Raw genomic sequence first — 13,989 nt, forward strand, 5'->3', positions numbered from 1 at the left:
TGCACGTTCAGTTCCTCAAAGTCACCATCTTTCTTCTGAAAAGCATAATTTCCATCTGTCTTGTTGATGCCTATTCTAGGCCTCATCATGATTCCTCTAACAGGTGTAGGCATTTCCTCCGTGACACTCAGATGCAAAAACAAACTTTTAAAAACTCAAATGAACTCTGTCTCTGCCCCATCCTCCAGGGTGGTGGAAAAATCCATCCTCAGTCACTGGGGAAGAGGGGGCCAGTCCTTCTGCTCCCTTGAGGTTTTCGCGGTCCAGGAAACATGGGGCAGAGGTCTCTGTCATTTGTTTCATCAAAATAATCTCTGAAGGGCTTTTGTTCAAGCCTCAGGGTCCATTCAAGAGAGGGGAGACAGTCTCCTCTTTTGCCTTGACCTTGAACTTGCTGCAGAACTTCTCTCAGGCTCTTACCACCCACCAACGTCTTCACTCAAAGAACTCCTCTATCTTCCCCTTCTCACAGAATCCAGTTCTCTGTCCTGCCTGGGACCACCCTCCCTGTATTAGTTCGTTTTCATGCTGCTGATAAAGACATACCTAAGGCCGGCGCGGTGACTCATGCCTGTAATCCCAGCACTTTGAGAGGCCGAGGCAGGTGGATCACGAGGTTAGGAGATCGAGACCATCTTGGCTAACACGGTGAAACCCCGTCTCTACTAAAAATACAAAAAATTAGTCAGGCGTGGTGGTGGGCACCTGTACTCCCAGCTACTCAGGAGGCTGAGGCAGGAGAATGGTGTGAATCCGGGAGGCGGAGCTTGCAGTGAGCCGAGATCACGCCAGTGCACTCCAGCCTGGGTGACAGAGCGAGACTCTGTCTCAAAAAAAATAAAAAAAGACATATCTGAGACTGGGTAAATTATAAAGAAAAAGAGGTTTAATGGACTCACAGTTCCACATGGCTGGGGAGGCGTCACAATAATGGTGGAAGGTGAAAGGCACGTCTTACATGGCATCAGGCAAGAGAGAGAATGAGAGTCAAGCAAAAGGGGTTTCCCCTTATAAAACCATCAGCTCTCGGGAGACTTATTCACTACCACGGGAACAGTATGGGGGAAACCGCCCCCATGGTTCAATTATCTCCCACTGGATCCCTCCCACAACATGTGGAAATTATGGGAGCTACAATTCAAGATGAGGTTTGGGTGGGGACACAGCCAAACTGTATCACTCCCTCTTCAACTTCTTTCCCTCCTCCTTCTGACAGACCTAGGCCTCCCCAGCAATGCCTGGATGGGGTGGTCTTCAAGGGACTCAGGACTTGACTGTACTTCCAGGAGAGAGACGTGCCCCAAGAGTACAGACACTGTGTGATGGAAACTCATCTGGGGAACAGGGAAGGAAGCAGCATCTCAGCTGAGAAGTGATGGAAGTGTTGGAGTGGGTTAGATGACAGAGGGCTCGGAGGGTGCAGTAGAGCATTCCAAACACAGCAACCATCATCACAGCAATAGCTAACACCTACTGAACAATGCCTATACACACCAAGTGCCAAAATGTAGGTACTTTTGTTGTCCCCAGTTTATGAAACTTATGGAACTTACATAACTCACCCAAAGTCATGCAACTAGTTAAGTGGATGAGCTGGGATTTCAAATCCAACCAGTCTGATGCTCAAACATTTTTCTTAACCATTCAGATAAAACTGGAGGTGAGAGAAGCAAGTTGTTTGGAGAACCTCAAGGAGTTTATTTTGGTTGGAACCCAGCATGTAAACGTAAAAATGTAAGGTGGTACAAGGGTCTGGTGAGGTAGAGAGAGGTGGAAGTGTGAAGCAGCCTGAAGCCATGTTACTGCTTGAAGGCAGCAAGCTTGGGTGCAGGGAGATCATTTCAGAGGCTATTTCAGTAGTTGCAGCAATAAATGGTGCCTATAATCCCAGCACTTTGGGAGGCCAAGATGGGTGGATCACCAGGGGTCAGGAGTTCGAGACCAGCCTGGCCAACATAGTGAAACCTGTGTCTACCAAAAATACAAAAATTAGCAGGGCGTGGTGGTGTGTCCCTGTAGTCCCAGGTACTTGGGAGGCTGAGGCAGGAGAATTGCTTGAAATCGGGAGGCAGAGGTTGCAGTGAGCTGAGATCACACCACTGCACTCCAGCCTGGGCAACAGAACGAGACTCCATCTCAAGAAAAAAAAAAAAGAGGCCGGGCGCGGTGGCTCAAGCCTGTAATCCCAGCACTTTGGGAGGCCGAGACGGGCGGATCACAAGGTCAGGAGATCGAGACCATCCTGGCGAACACGGTGAAACCCCGTCTCTACTAAAAATACATAAAAAACTAGCCGAGCGAGGTGGCGGGCGCCTGTAGTCCCAGCTACTTGGGAGGCTGAGGCAGGAGAATGGCGTGAACCCGGGAGGCGGAGCTTGCAGTGAGCTGAGATCCGGCCACTGCACTCCAGCCTGGGCAACAGAGCGAGCCTCTGTCTCAAAAAAAAGAAAAAGAAAAAAAAAAAGAAATGGTGGTGTGTCAGACTAGGAGGAAATTGGTAATAAGAATAAGGAACAATGACAGGATCCAGGGATTATAAAGGAAGGATGGACAGGACCTGGTGATTGCTTAGAAGTGTTGGAAAGAGACAGAGAGGAGTCAAGAATGATTCTCAGGTTTCTAGCTTGAGCAACTATATGGATGGTGCCAATCCTATTTCTTTCGCCAGTTTGCTGTGTATCCTTGGGGATCCCACCAGGCTCTCTAGATGTCTGTTTTCCTAGCTAGCAAACGAAGATAATGAAGCCTAAACTCCCCATGTATCAGGCTGGTGTCAAGATGAAGTCATCAATCTGGAAGTGCTTTCTTTGTTTGTTTGTTTATTTATTTATTTTTATTTTGAGGTAGAGTCTTGATCTGTCGCCCAGGCTGGAGTGCAATGGTGCGATCTCGGCTCACTGCAACCTCCGCCTCCCGGGTTCTAGCGATTCTCCTGCCTCAGCCTCCTGAGTACCTGGGATTCCAGGTGCCCACCACCAAACATGGCTAATTTTTGTATTTTTAGTAGATACGAGGTTTCACCACGTTGACCAGGCTGGTCTTGAACTCTTGACCTCAAGTGATCCGCCTGCCTCAGCCTCCCAAAGTGCTGGGATGACAGGCGTGAGCCACTGCCCCTGGCCTGGAAGTACTTTGGAAAGGCAAAAGTCCTTTGCATTATTTTATGGTTATCTTTGCTATCCTCCCCCTCCTGGAGATTGCTGATGGAGCCAGACTGAGAGGCAACCCAGGGGAGCTGCCTGCTCACTGGGAGGCAGCCGTTGTATTTTCTATCAGGCAGCTCTGTCTCTTTGGCAGGTGGGAGCCACATTCCCACATACTAAATTGTTAATAGCTTCCCCAGGGAGTTCCTTTCTGCTCTGACTCCTTCAGTGATTTCTGTTTCTCTCCTGCTGACGCCTTCTGATGCCCTGGGTTAGCCCAGGATTTCCCATTGTTTTTCTCTTCATTTCTCCCACCTTGAGGTCAGGATATGAACAAGCTCCAAACACAGCTCAAACTCTTCTGTGACCCAGGTGTGGAGGACTGTGTCTACCCTGGTTCCCCCCAACAGTGGAGATGAACTCAAAAATCTCCCAAGTGGCCGGGTGTGGCGGCTCACACCTGTAATCCCAGCACTTTGGGAGGCCAAGGCGGGCAGATCACCTGAGGTTGGGAGTTCGAGACCCGCCTGACCAACATGAAGAAACCCCCATCTCTACTAAAAATACAAAATTAGCCGGAAGTGGTGGCACATGCCTGTAATCCCAGCTACTCAGGAGGCTGAGACAGGAGAATCGCTTGAACCCGGGAGGCGGAGGTTGCAGTGAGCCAAGATCGCGCCACTGCACTCCAGCCTGGGCAACAAGAGCAAGACTCCGTCTCAAAAAAAAAAAAAAAAAAAAAAAAATAAAATAATAAAGAATCTCCCAAGCTCCAAGTGAATCATTGCCCTACACCAGGGTGGTGGGGAAACTCTGCTGAGCAAAGGCGGATGGAGTATGTTTTTCTGGATGACTTTCTAGTCTTTGTTCTGGGAGGCAGCATAGTCTAGTAGTCAGGAGACTGAGGTTTGGAGTCACACAGACCTGGCTTGGCATCTCAGTTCTGGCTTGGGTAGGTAAACTAACCTCTGAAAAATGGAATAATAATCACTCTATATGCTTATGGGGCTGCTTGGAGATTAAATGAGATAATCCACATAGCATTTGGCCCATTGCCTGACATAGAACATGCTCTCCATAAATGGAAGCCAATAGCGTTGTTATATGAATTTGTGACCACAGAAATGAGACTGTCTTTTAAAGATAAGTAGACTAGAAGGCCAGGTGCAGTGGCTCATGCCTGTAATCCCAGCACTTTGGGAGGCTTGAGCCCAGGAGTTCGAGCCTAGGAGTTCAAGACCAGCCTGGGCGACATAGTGAGACACCATCTCTACAAAAAAAAAAAAAAATTAAAGGCTGGGTGCGGTGGCTCACACCTGAAATCCCAGCACTTTGGGAGGCTGAGGCAGGTGGATTATGAGGTCAAGAGATGGAGACCATCCTGGCCAATATGGTGAAACCTGTCTCTACTAAAAATACAAAAATTAGCTGGGTGTGGTATTGCGCACCTGAATCCCAGCTACTCTGGAGGCTGAGGCAGGAGAATTGCTTGAACCCTGCAGGCGGAGGTTGCAGTGAGCCAAGATCGTGCCACTACATTCCAGCCTGGCAACAGCGTGAGACTCCGTCCCCCGCCCCCCAAAAAAGATCATTTCCAAGTTTTCACTTTAGAAGGTCATTGTGGAATCCCCCTAGAAGCCTTTGAATTTCCAATTCACTTGCACTTGGCATGCATGTTTTTTCTTTCTTTCTTTCTTTTTTTTTTTTTTTTTTTTTGAGACAGAGTCTCGCTCTGTCGCCCAGGCTGGAGTGCACAGGCACGATCTCGGCTCACTGCAAGCTCCGCCTCCCGGGTTCAAGCAATTCTCCTGCCTCAGCTTCCTGAGTAGCTGGGATTACAGGCGTGAGCCACCAAGCCTGGCTAATTTTTTGTATTTTTAGTAGAAACTGGGTTTCGCTATGTTAGCCAGGCTGGTCTTGAACTCCTGACCTCAGGTGACTTGCCCTCCTCGGCCTCCCAAAGTGCTGGGATTACAGATGTGAGCTACGGAGCCCAGCCGGCATGTATGTTTTCTTAGCAATTATTTTACTCATGTACTTGGTCATTTACATATCTTTCACAACTTCTTTTTCTTTTTCTTTTTCTTTTTTTGAGATGGACTTCCGCTCTTGTCACCCAGGCTGGAGTGCAATGGCGCCATCTCAGCTCACTGCAACCTCTGCCTCCCAGGTTCAAGCGATTCGCGATTCTCCTGCCTCAGCCTCCCAAGTAGCTGGGATTACAGGAACCTACCATTACGCCCAGCTTTTTTTTTTTTTTTTTGTATTTTTAGTAGAGACCGGGTTTCACCATGTTGTTCAGGCTGGTCTCGAACTCCTGATCTCAGGTGATCTGCCCTCCTCGGCCTCCCAAAATGCTGGGATTACAGGCGTGAGCCACTGCACCCAGCCCTCTTTCACAACTTCTTGATTGTGAGCTTCTTTAAAAAAAAAATATGAAGTAACCAAAGTTGGAACTGAGCTTCTTTATTCAGTCACTCATCAAGTGAGCATCTGTGTGTCAGTGCTTGCACTAAGGTGGAGGGCACAGAAATGCACAAGATCTTTTTATGTTTTTTTCAACTTTTTTTTTTTTTGAGACAGGGTCTTGCTGTCATCTAGGCTGAAGTGCAGAGGCACGATCTTGACTCACTGCAGCCTCTATTTTCCCAGATCAAATGATCCTCCCACCTCAGCCTCCCAAGTAGCTGGGACTAGAGACACACATTACCATGCTTAACAGTCTTTTTTTTTTTGTAGAGACAGGGTTTTTTCCATGTTGCCCAGGCTGGTTTCGAACTCCTAGGCTCAAGTGATCTGCCTGCCTCAGCCTCCCAAAATGTTTGGATTACAAGTGTGTGCCACCGTGCCCAGCCTTTTTCAATTTTTCTTGTAGATCCAGGGGGGTCCATGTGCAGATTTGCCACCTGGGTATATTTTGTGATGCTGAGGTTTGGGGTGTGAATTATCCTGTCAACTCAGTTACTGAGCATAGTACTCAATGGTTAGTTTTACACAATACTTTTTTATGTGAAGGTGATGCACAAAAAAATCCAATGATTACACAAATAAATACATGAGAAACTATTAATATGTAAAGAAGAGGCCGCATAATAAGGAGAGCTGGGATAGTTGGAGGTGGCGTGGGGATCAGTGAAGGTTTCATAAAGGAAGTGATATTTACGCTGAAACTTGAGGGATAAATAACGCTTAGGCTGGGGAATTGGTCCAGCCTTCCAAGTGGAAGGAATAGAATGTACAAATGTCCTGAGGCAGGAAAAAACTTGGCTTGGAGGGTTAGGGAGGGGACCAGGATTCCAATAAAGTAGCCCTCCTTCTTCCTGTCCCAATTTCTCTCCGCTGGCACTAGAAAAGTCTGTGAGTACCAGGCCCTTTGGGAAGGGGAGAGAGTTTTGGCAGCAGGTGACCACAGCAAAAATCTCTGATAAGTCTTTAGGTGGTTGAGTGGGAAAGCCCTGGGGTGGGGGACTTGCTGTAGTTGGTAGAGGTGCCTGGACAGCAGCTAAGTGGGGTGGAGAAAATGGAGAAGAGGGTGAGCTTGGGAATTCTGGCTTTTTTTCCGGGAAAGGGTAGGAGCCTTGCACATAGATGGATGACTCAAGCTAGAGGGTGACGTGAGGGAGGGGTCTTTGTCCAGCCACACACAGAGCCAAGAGCATTGCCCCAGAGCCTAGAGCTCAGAACCCCTAATATTGTTCCACTTCAGTTCCCTTTGGGATCTTTATCATCCAAAAGCATTTCTTGAGCACCTGCTGTGACCTCAGCCCTCTCCTAGATGCGGGGGTCAATCAGTCCCTTTAAGGAGGGAGACCAGTTCGGATAGGTGGGATAATCTGGTGCTGAGTCTCAGTCTTCTCATCTGTAACATGGGGACAATAATAACAGAAGCTACTCCAAAGTGTTGGCGCATGGATAAAGTGCTTATCACAGTGCCTGGAACAGAGTAATGCTTGGTAGAGAAAATATTCTGGAAAGGCTGGGCACCCCAAGGAGAAGGATGGCTCTAATCTGGAATGGTTAGGTCTTGGAAGGGGTGTGGCAAGGATGACTTAGCCAAGTGCCCCACTTCTATTGGCCCGCACTGCAGCCAGAGCGCTCCTTAAGGTCGTCTGCAAGAACCTGCCCACCACCTCATCGCCCCCTCACTTCCTGCCTTCTCCTCTTCCTGGTTTCCTTTCAGTCCCTCTGCTTCCTTTATCCGGAATCCTCTTCCCTTGTTTCTTCCTTAAGTTAGTTCCTCCTCAAACTTCACCCCTCCCCTCAAGTGTCGTTTCCCCAGGGAAGCTGTCCTGACCCCTGCGTTTTGCACACCCTGCCACTTTCTCAATTCGTACCTATATCTTAATGGCATTTTAGGATTGCTCTCTCTTTCCTGCACTGGGCTGTAAGCCCCAGGAAGCAGAGGCTGCATCTGGTTTTGTGTACTGGAGGGTCCCCCCAAACACTTGGCTCTTCTATTAGGCACCTTCAAAATTTTTGTTGAGCGAATGAATGGGATGCAAGAAAGGCACGGATAATACGGGTGACTTACGGAGCATGTAACTGTGCGCAGGGCACTGCGCTACGCTCTTTGTTCGAATCATTTTATTCAGTCTCCCCAACCACCCTCTGAGGGCGGTGGTACGATTTTCCTCATCTCACAAAGAGAATGAAGCTGAGGGAGGTTAAATGACTTACACAAGGTCACTCCACCGGTTAGTGCAGGGGCGGGAGGCGGGATCCACACCCAGGTCCCTCTGACACCAAAGTAGCAAGGGGGTGAGAGGGGAGTCCAGGCTGGGACGGGGGCGCACTCGAGCCGGCAGAGCATCCCTAGGGAGGGGTCGGGAGGCCTCCCCTGCCCAGCTCCGAGCCAGTGGTGCAGCGCCCGCCCCCGGTCGCGGGCGCAGACTGGCGGCCGCCTCCGGGCCACGTGGTGCGCGCGGCGGGCGCGTCCGAGGAGCCTGCGGCTGCTCCTGGCTCACAGCGCTCCGGGCGAGGAGAGCGGGTGGACGTCGGGGGCTGGGCCGGTGCGGTTGCGAGGCAGGCGGAGGAGGCGCAGAGACAGCGGGGCGGCCGGGACGCGGCAGCCGGCGGCGTCGGGGGCCGCGGCCTCTACCTTCCCGCTCCCTTGGTGTCGGATCCCCGCGCCCAGGGCGCACGGTGGAGAGGGACGCGGCGGAGCCGGCCGGCAACCATGGAACCGGCCCCCTCCGCCGGCGCCGCGCTGCAGCCCCCGCTCTTCGCCAACGCCTCGGACGCCTACCCTAGCGCCTTCCCCAACGCTGGCGCCAATGCGTCGGGGCCGCCGGGTGCGCGGAGCGCCTCGTCCCTCGCCCTGGCAATCGCCATCACTGCGCTCTACTCGGCCGTGTGCGCCGTGGGGCTGCTGGGCAACGTGCTCGTCATGTTCGGCATCGTACGGTGAGTCCGCTGCGGGCCGGCACCGCAGGGATGGGGCCCGGGGGGAGGGTGGGGATCACGAACTTGGGACCCCAAGCCCGGACCCTGGACTCCCTGCGCCTCCGCACTTCCAGCAGGGGCACCTGGGGCCCAGCGAGAGGTGAGGCCACTTACATCGAGGGGGACACAGGAATGTGTGTCATCGTGTGTGTGTGTGTGTGTGTGTGTGTGTGCGCGCGCGCGTGTATGTGTGTGTGTGGTGGAGGGGGTTGCGCCGCAGTTGAGTAAATTACATTTGATTATCTGTTGGCATCCCCTTGTTTCTTTGTGGGACAGTTTGGCGTCAGTTTGTGTATCTGTCACAGTTTGTGAGTGGATGGTTGTGACAGTACAACTGTATGTTTGGACGTCGGAAACATGCCCATGGGGTGGGCAGAGCTGCTCTGAGGTGCCGCGGGCCTTTGGGGAGACCGGTGTGAGGGCACCGTGCGGGCAGGGCAGACAGGAGGGTGCTGGGTGTCAGCACCTCGCCGTGGGGCCCTTACCGAGTCATATTTGGTGCTCATCTGTTGGTGTGTGCTTGTCCCTAACGGTCAGTTTGTGATTCTGTCTGAGTGTAACAATGTGACTGTTGTTCTTGTCAAGCCCCTGAAACCCCGAGGGCAGCAGAGCGTCCAGAGTGGCCGCACCTGTGTTTGTGCAGCTGTGTGTGCCTTTGTCAGTGATTTCCTGGATACCATGTGCGACAGCTATGGGTCGCCAACCGGTTCTCTGTTCCCTTCCCCAGTGGCCATCTGGTCAGGAATTCTGAATAGGATTCAGAGAAGCCTCACGCCATCCTCACAAATGCCGCCTCCCATTTTCTCTTTGCCTCCTCTAACAGTCTTTTCTTCTGCCAAAGGCAGCAGAGGTTTGTCTGGGCTGGAGTGGATTTTGGGTTTTCATCCCAGGAAGTGAGGTGCTCTTCTTGGAGTTTATGGAGAGTGCGGGGACCTTCTCAGAGCGCCTAAGACGTCAGCTTGCCCCAGAAGTAGCCCTCCTGATACAGCCCATAAGCTCAGACGTGGCCAATAAGGGTTGAGAGGAAAACTTCCATCCTTAAAACAACAAAGATGCCCTGGTATTTACTGTTAGTTGAAAATGGGTCCTCCATGCTGGACCGAGGACATGGCCCTAAACCTCTCTGGGCTGTGATGCCACCGTGCAGGGCATAGGTCAGATCGTGGACTCAGAGGTTGGAGAGATGAACTGTAGTCTCAGCCCAGTCATGGATGCCCAGGCACCATTCTTCCTGCCCCGCCTCCCATCCGCCTCAGTTTCCCTGTCCGAAGAATAGAGACCCAATCTCCTCAATTGGAAAGTATGAATTCCAGGGTATGGGGTGTCTGCAGGGCAGAACACGGTGTGTTGGAGCGTGGGATGAGGTGTGTGGGTGTCAGTGGGCTTCGGCATTGATGATCTCTGGGGGATCTTTGCTCCTGCAGAAAGAGTGGCGGGTACAATAATTTCCTGTGCTTTCCATGACTCATCACAAGCAACAGGGAGAGAATCCCCCCGCCCCCCAGCACAGGCGGAACTGATCTTTGCTTTGTGTCTTTGTCAGTGATTCTCCCCACTTCGCAGGCTTAGAGGCAGGCCGGCCTGGGTATGAATCCCTGCTCTGCCACGAACTGGCTCTGTGACTTGGGCGAATCACTTCGCCTCTTCGAGCTGCAGTTTCTTCATCTGTAGAATGAAGTAATGATAAATCTTCTTCCACAGCGTTGTTGTGAGGTGTCAGTGAGAGAGCACATAACGCACTGGCCTGGCGCCTGGACCCAGTGAATGGACGCTGTCTGTATAGCGAGGATTCTAGATCCTGGAGAATCCAACTAAAGAAGGGAGCTTGAGGGAGACGCTTGTCCTAAGGTGGGCCTGAGAGTAGCTGTGATTCTGAGAGCTCCAGTTCCTGGCACCTGCCCTGTCTAGAGGAGCTCCAGGTGCCCAAGTCTGGGAAAAGTTGAGCGTCAGTGTGTTCGGTCTCATTTCCAACCTTTTCCTCAGGGCCCCTGGCTGGTGGGCTGACTGAGCACAGCTTCCCCACAACCATTGAGCAAGGGGCGGGGGCTCCCACTGCTGAAGGTCCACTGAAGGGAGGCTCTGGGCTCGGCCTACTAGGGGCATTCCCTTACAGCCTTCCCGGAATCGCATTGCCAAGTGTACGCAGGCAGCTTAGCAGGCCCCTAGGCGTCCCCACGTTGCCAAGACATTTCGCTGGTCAACCATGTATGTGAAAACTGTATCTCTGGGTCTGAATGATTGAATCCTCACCTTCAATCCTATGGGACAGGCTTTAGAATTATCATCAGCACCCGCATCCTGCGGATAAAATGAGGAATCTGCGGCTCAGAGAGAGGCAAGGTGACTTATTCTCAGAGGGTACCACAGTTGGCACCAGGCCCAGAGCTAGAACCCTAGTCTGTGACTTAAGTCCAAAACTTTTCTCCAGAGTTGCCTGGGGTAGAGGACAGTCAAAGCATTGTCTGGGAGGAGGGGGGCAGAATTCTGTCCCTCTTTTATTTTTGAGACAAGATTTCTCTCTGTTGCCCAGGCTGGAGCGTCGCAGTCACAGCTCACTGCAGCCTCGACTTCCTGGGCTTACTGCGATCCTCCCGCCTCAGGCTCGTGGGTAGCTGGGACTACAGGCACACGCCATGCTAACTTTTGTATTTTTTATAGAGACGGGGTTTTGCCATGTTGCCTAGGCTGGTGTCAAACTTCTGAGCTCAAGCGATCCTCCTGCCTTGGCCTCCCAGAGTGCTGGGATTACAGGCAGAGCCATCGTGCCTAACTTTGTCCCTTCTCTTGTCCTGGAGTCCTCAGAGTGCAGAGACCTGGGGACTGTGCTCCTCTGTATTTTTCAGCCTGTATATTTTAGGCTGCTGTCCTTTGGGGAGGGGGGATGATAAGGGCTGGTGCTTAGTCCTTCCCCAGTGAGCAGTGAACGAGAGTCTGAGGGCAGGGTAGCTGCCTGGGTCTTCGCTTCTGCTGGAAAAGCCTCAGAGAGGGCAGCCCGGGTGGGAGAAAGGCTCCTGCTCCCCTGAAGGGCTCCTCGAGCTGCGCTCCATCTCGTTATGGCAGGCCCTGTTTAGAAGACAGCCAGTGCATGAGCCGGCTGCTGGGTTGGGTGAAGGAGTGGTTGAGTGAGCGAATTCTGCCTGTCAGTCCTGAGCTTAAGCAGCGTGTGGGGGGTGGGGGTGGGGGACAGTGAACAAGGGAAGATTCAGAGACCCTTGGGGAAGGAAAGCAGGGTGGTGTAGTAGGCAGAGCTGTGGCTCTGGACCAGACATACCAGGTCAAAGCCGCTTACTTGCTGTGTACTCGGGCTAGTGATGAGCTGTCTGAAGCTCTTCTCATTAAAGTGGGAACACCGACAGCGCCTCCAGGGTGGGGGTGAGGATTAAGTGGCATAATGTGTGATATCTGAGCCTTTTAGACCCTAAGCTCTTTGAGAACAGGGAGGGGCTCTGTGTGAAGGACGGAAAAGAATTAACTCATTCTACAACACTCTACACGCTCTGTGCTAAATGCCGAGAAAAAAACCCACCGTGCTCCAGACCTTCCGAAGCTCAGGGTCTGGCAGGAGAAACAGACATTGGTCACCCAGCCATCCAATAAACTGAAGTTTGTAGCTGTGGTAGGGGCTATCTATGAAAATATGTGGGGGATTTGAGAGCCCATGTTGGGGGCAGGGGAGGGTCTCAGCTAGACAGAGAGATCAGAGAAGCCTCTGCAGAGCTAAAGGATGAGGAGGGGAAACTGAGTCAAAAGCTGAGGGAGGAGCTGTGGCTGGGAAGCAGGACGCTGATGAGGGCCTGAATATAGGAACCAGGAGTCTCAGAATTCCAGATCAGAAGCACCCTCCGTCCTGCAGGCCCCACACTCTGTCCTCTCTCCCCTCCAAGGAGCCACCTGAGAAGCCGCCTCCTCCTGGGGGCCTGAGAGGGGCCTCTGGGAATTGCGTTTTTAACAAACAGCCTGTGGCTTGAGGGAATGAGGCTTCTGTGAAGCGTGAGCAGGACTTCTGTGGACAGGTGGTCCCAAGGCAGAGCATCACCCGCTCCTCCTGCTTGTGGGATTGGCCAACATGATGACTCATGCTGGCCATGGGGGTGCCCTGGTCCTCAGAGCAGATACCGGACAACTCCTTCTGGGCAGAGTCAGCGTCCTCTGCCGGGCTGGCATCTCGGAGACTTCCCCTGGGCAGCCCACTGGGTAGGTGAGGTGTGATGGGCTTAGCAGGCCCCTCACCTGTGGCAGGTGACCCCCTCTTCCTCCTGCCTGGCCCAGATCCTGGGTGGCCGGACCCAGAACCTGGGCAAGGAGTCAGTGCTTTCCCACTTGGCTGTCTGTTCCACAGCCTTCTCTGTCTCCCTGCCTTCTCTGCGCCCTGAGCCAGGTTTCCGCAGGTTTGTACCCTCACAGCACCCCCTGCCTCCTGCCAGCCCCGGCCAACCTCCACGAGACGCCTTCAGCCTGTGTGCTTCTCTGCCCCTTGATCTCACCTCAGCCCATGTCTCTTCTGATTTTTCTCTTTGTATCAGATGCTGGCTCTGCTACTTACTAAGAGCTTTAGCAAGCCAGATCGCCTCACTGCACCTCTGTCTTCGTCGGGAAGATGTGGGTAATAAGTACTACCTCATAGGTACCTTTGTCCTCAGGATTAGATGAGATGATGTTGGCAAAGCACCGCGTTTTCCCTCCTGTCTAAGGTGACTGCAGCACCCAGCAGGGAGGGGAGTCGGGCCAGGCAGGTGGACGGTGGCAGGGTCAGGACAGGTGAATGAAGGGTTCTGCTTGTCTCTTTGGTCTCCTGCTGAGGTTCCAGAAGCTGCTGGGGAAAATGCTGAAGTGTCTTGTAGGCAGAATTTGTAGTACTGAATCCCTGTCCTGGTTTTGGAAGCCCCCTGGCTTCTTGTCTCCCTCCCCTCTCTCGGGGTCTGGACCCAGGGCCTCTGGGCCAGGAGAGATTCCAGTGAGATGACACAGTGCAGTGGTGAAGGTTGTGGCTAGAGGTCAGGGAGCGCCCGGTCTCTATCCGTGTCCCAGAGGTGTGGCTTTGGGCAAAACCAGCTTAACTTCCCTGAGCCTCATTTTTTTTTTTGGATGGAGTCTCACTCTGTTGCCCAGGCTGGAGTGCAGTGGTACGATCTCGGCTCACTGCAACCTCTGCCTCCAGGGTTCAAGGAATTCTTGTGCCTCAGTCTCCCCAGTAGCTAGGATTACAGGCACTCGCCACCATGCCCAGCTAGTTTTTGTGTTTTTAGTAGAGATGGGAGATTTCACCATGTTGGCCAGGCTGGTCTCGAACTCCTGACCTCAAGTGATCCGCCAACCATGGGCTCCCAAAGTGCTGGGATATAGGTGTGAGCCGCTGTGCCCGGCTCATTTTATCATTTAAAAAATTGGGGTGAAGGCTGGGCGC

General features: G+C 52.4%; 2 protein-coding genes across 2 annotated transcripts in view; both read left to right on the forward strand.

Annotated features, from left to right (window-relative positions):
* EPB41 (erythrocyte membrane protein band 4.1) overlaps positions 1 to 13,989 on the forward strand; it is a 339,397-nt gene that overhangs the window by 15,938 nt on the left and 309,470 nt on the right. The gene's annotated exons all lie outside the window — the stretch shown is intronic.
* The window catches only part of OPRD1 (opioid receptor delta 1), a 60,925-nt gene continuing 55,019 nt past the window's right edge, over positions 8,084 to 13,989 (forward strand). The window contains exon 1 of the mRNA XM_050795792.1: positions 8,084 to 8,546. Within this exon, the coding sequence (XP_050651749.1) occupies positions 8,320 to 8,546 (227 nt within the window). The 5' untranslated portion in view covers positions 8,084 to 8,319. The remainder of the gene's footprint in view (positions 8,547 to 13,989) is intronic.

This window comes from Macaca thibetana, chromosome 1, assembly GCF_024542745.1.
Source record: "Macaca thibetana thibetana isolate TM-01 chromosome 1, ASM2454274v1, whole genome shotgun sequence".
NCBI lineage: Eukaryota > Metazoa > Chordata > Mammalia > Primates > Cercopithecidae > Macaca > Macaca thibetana.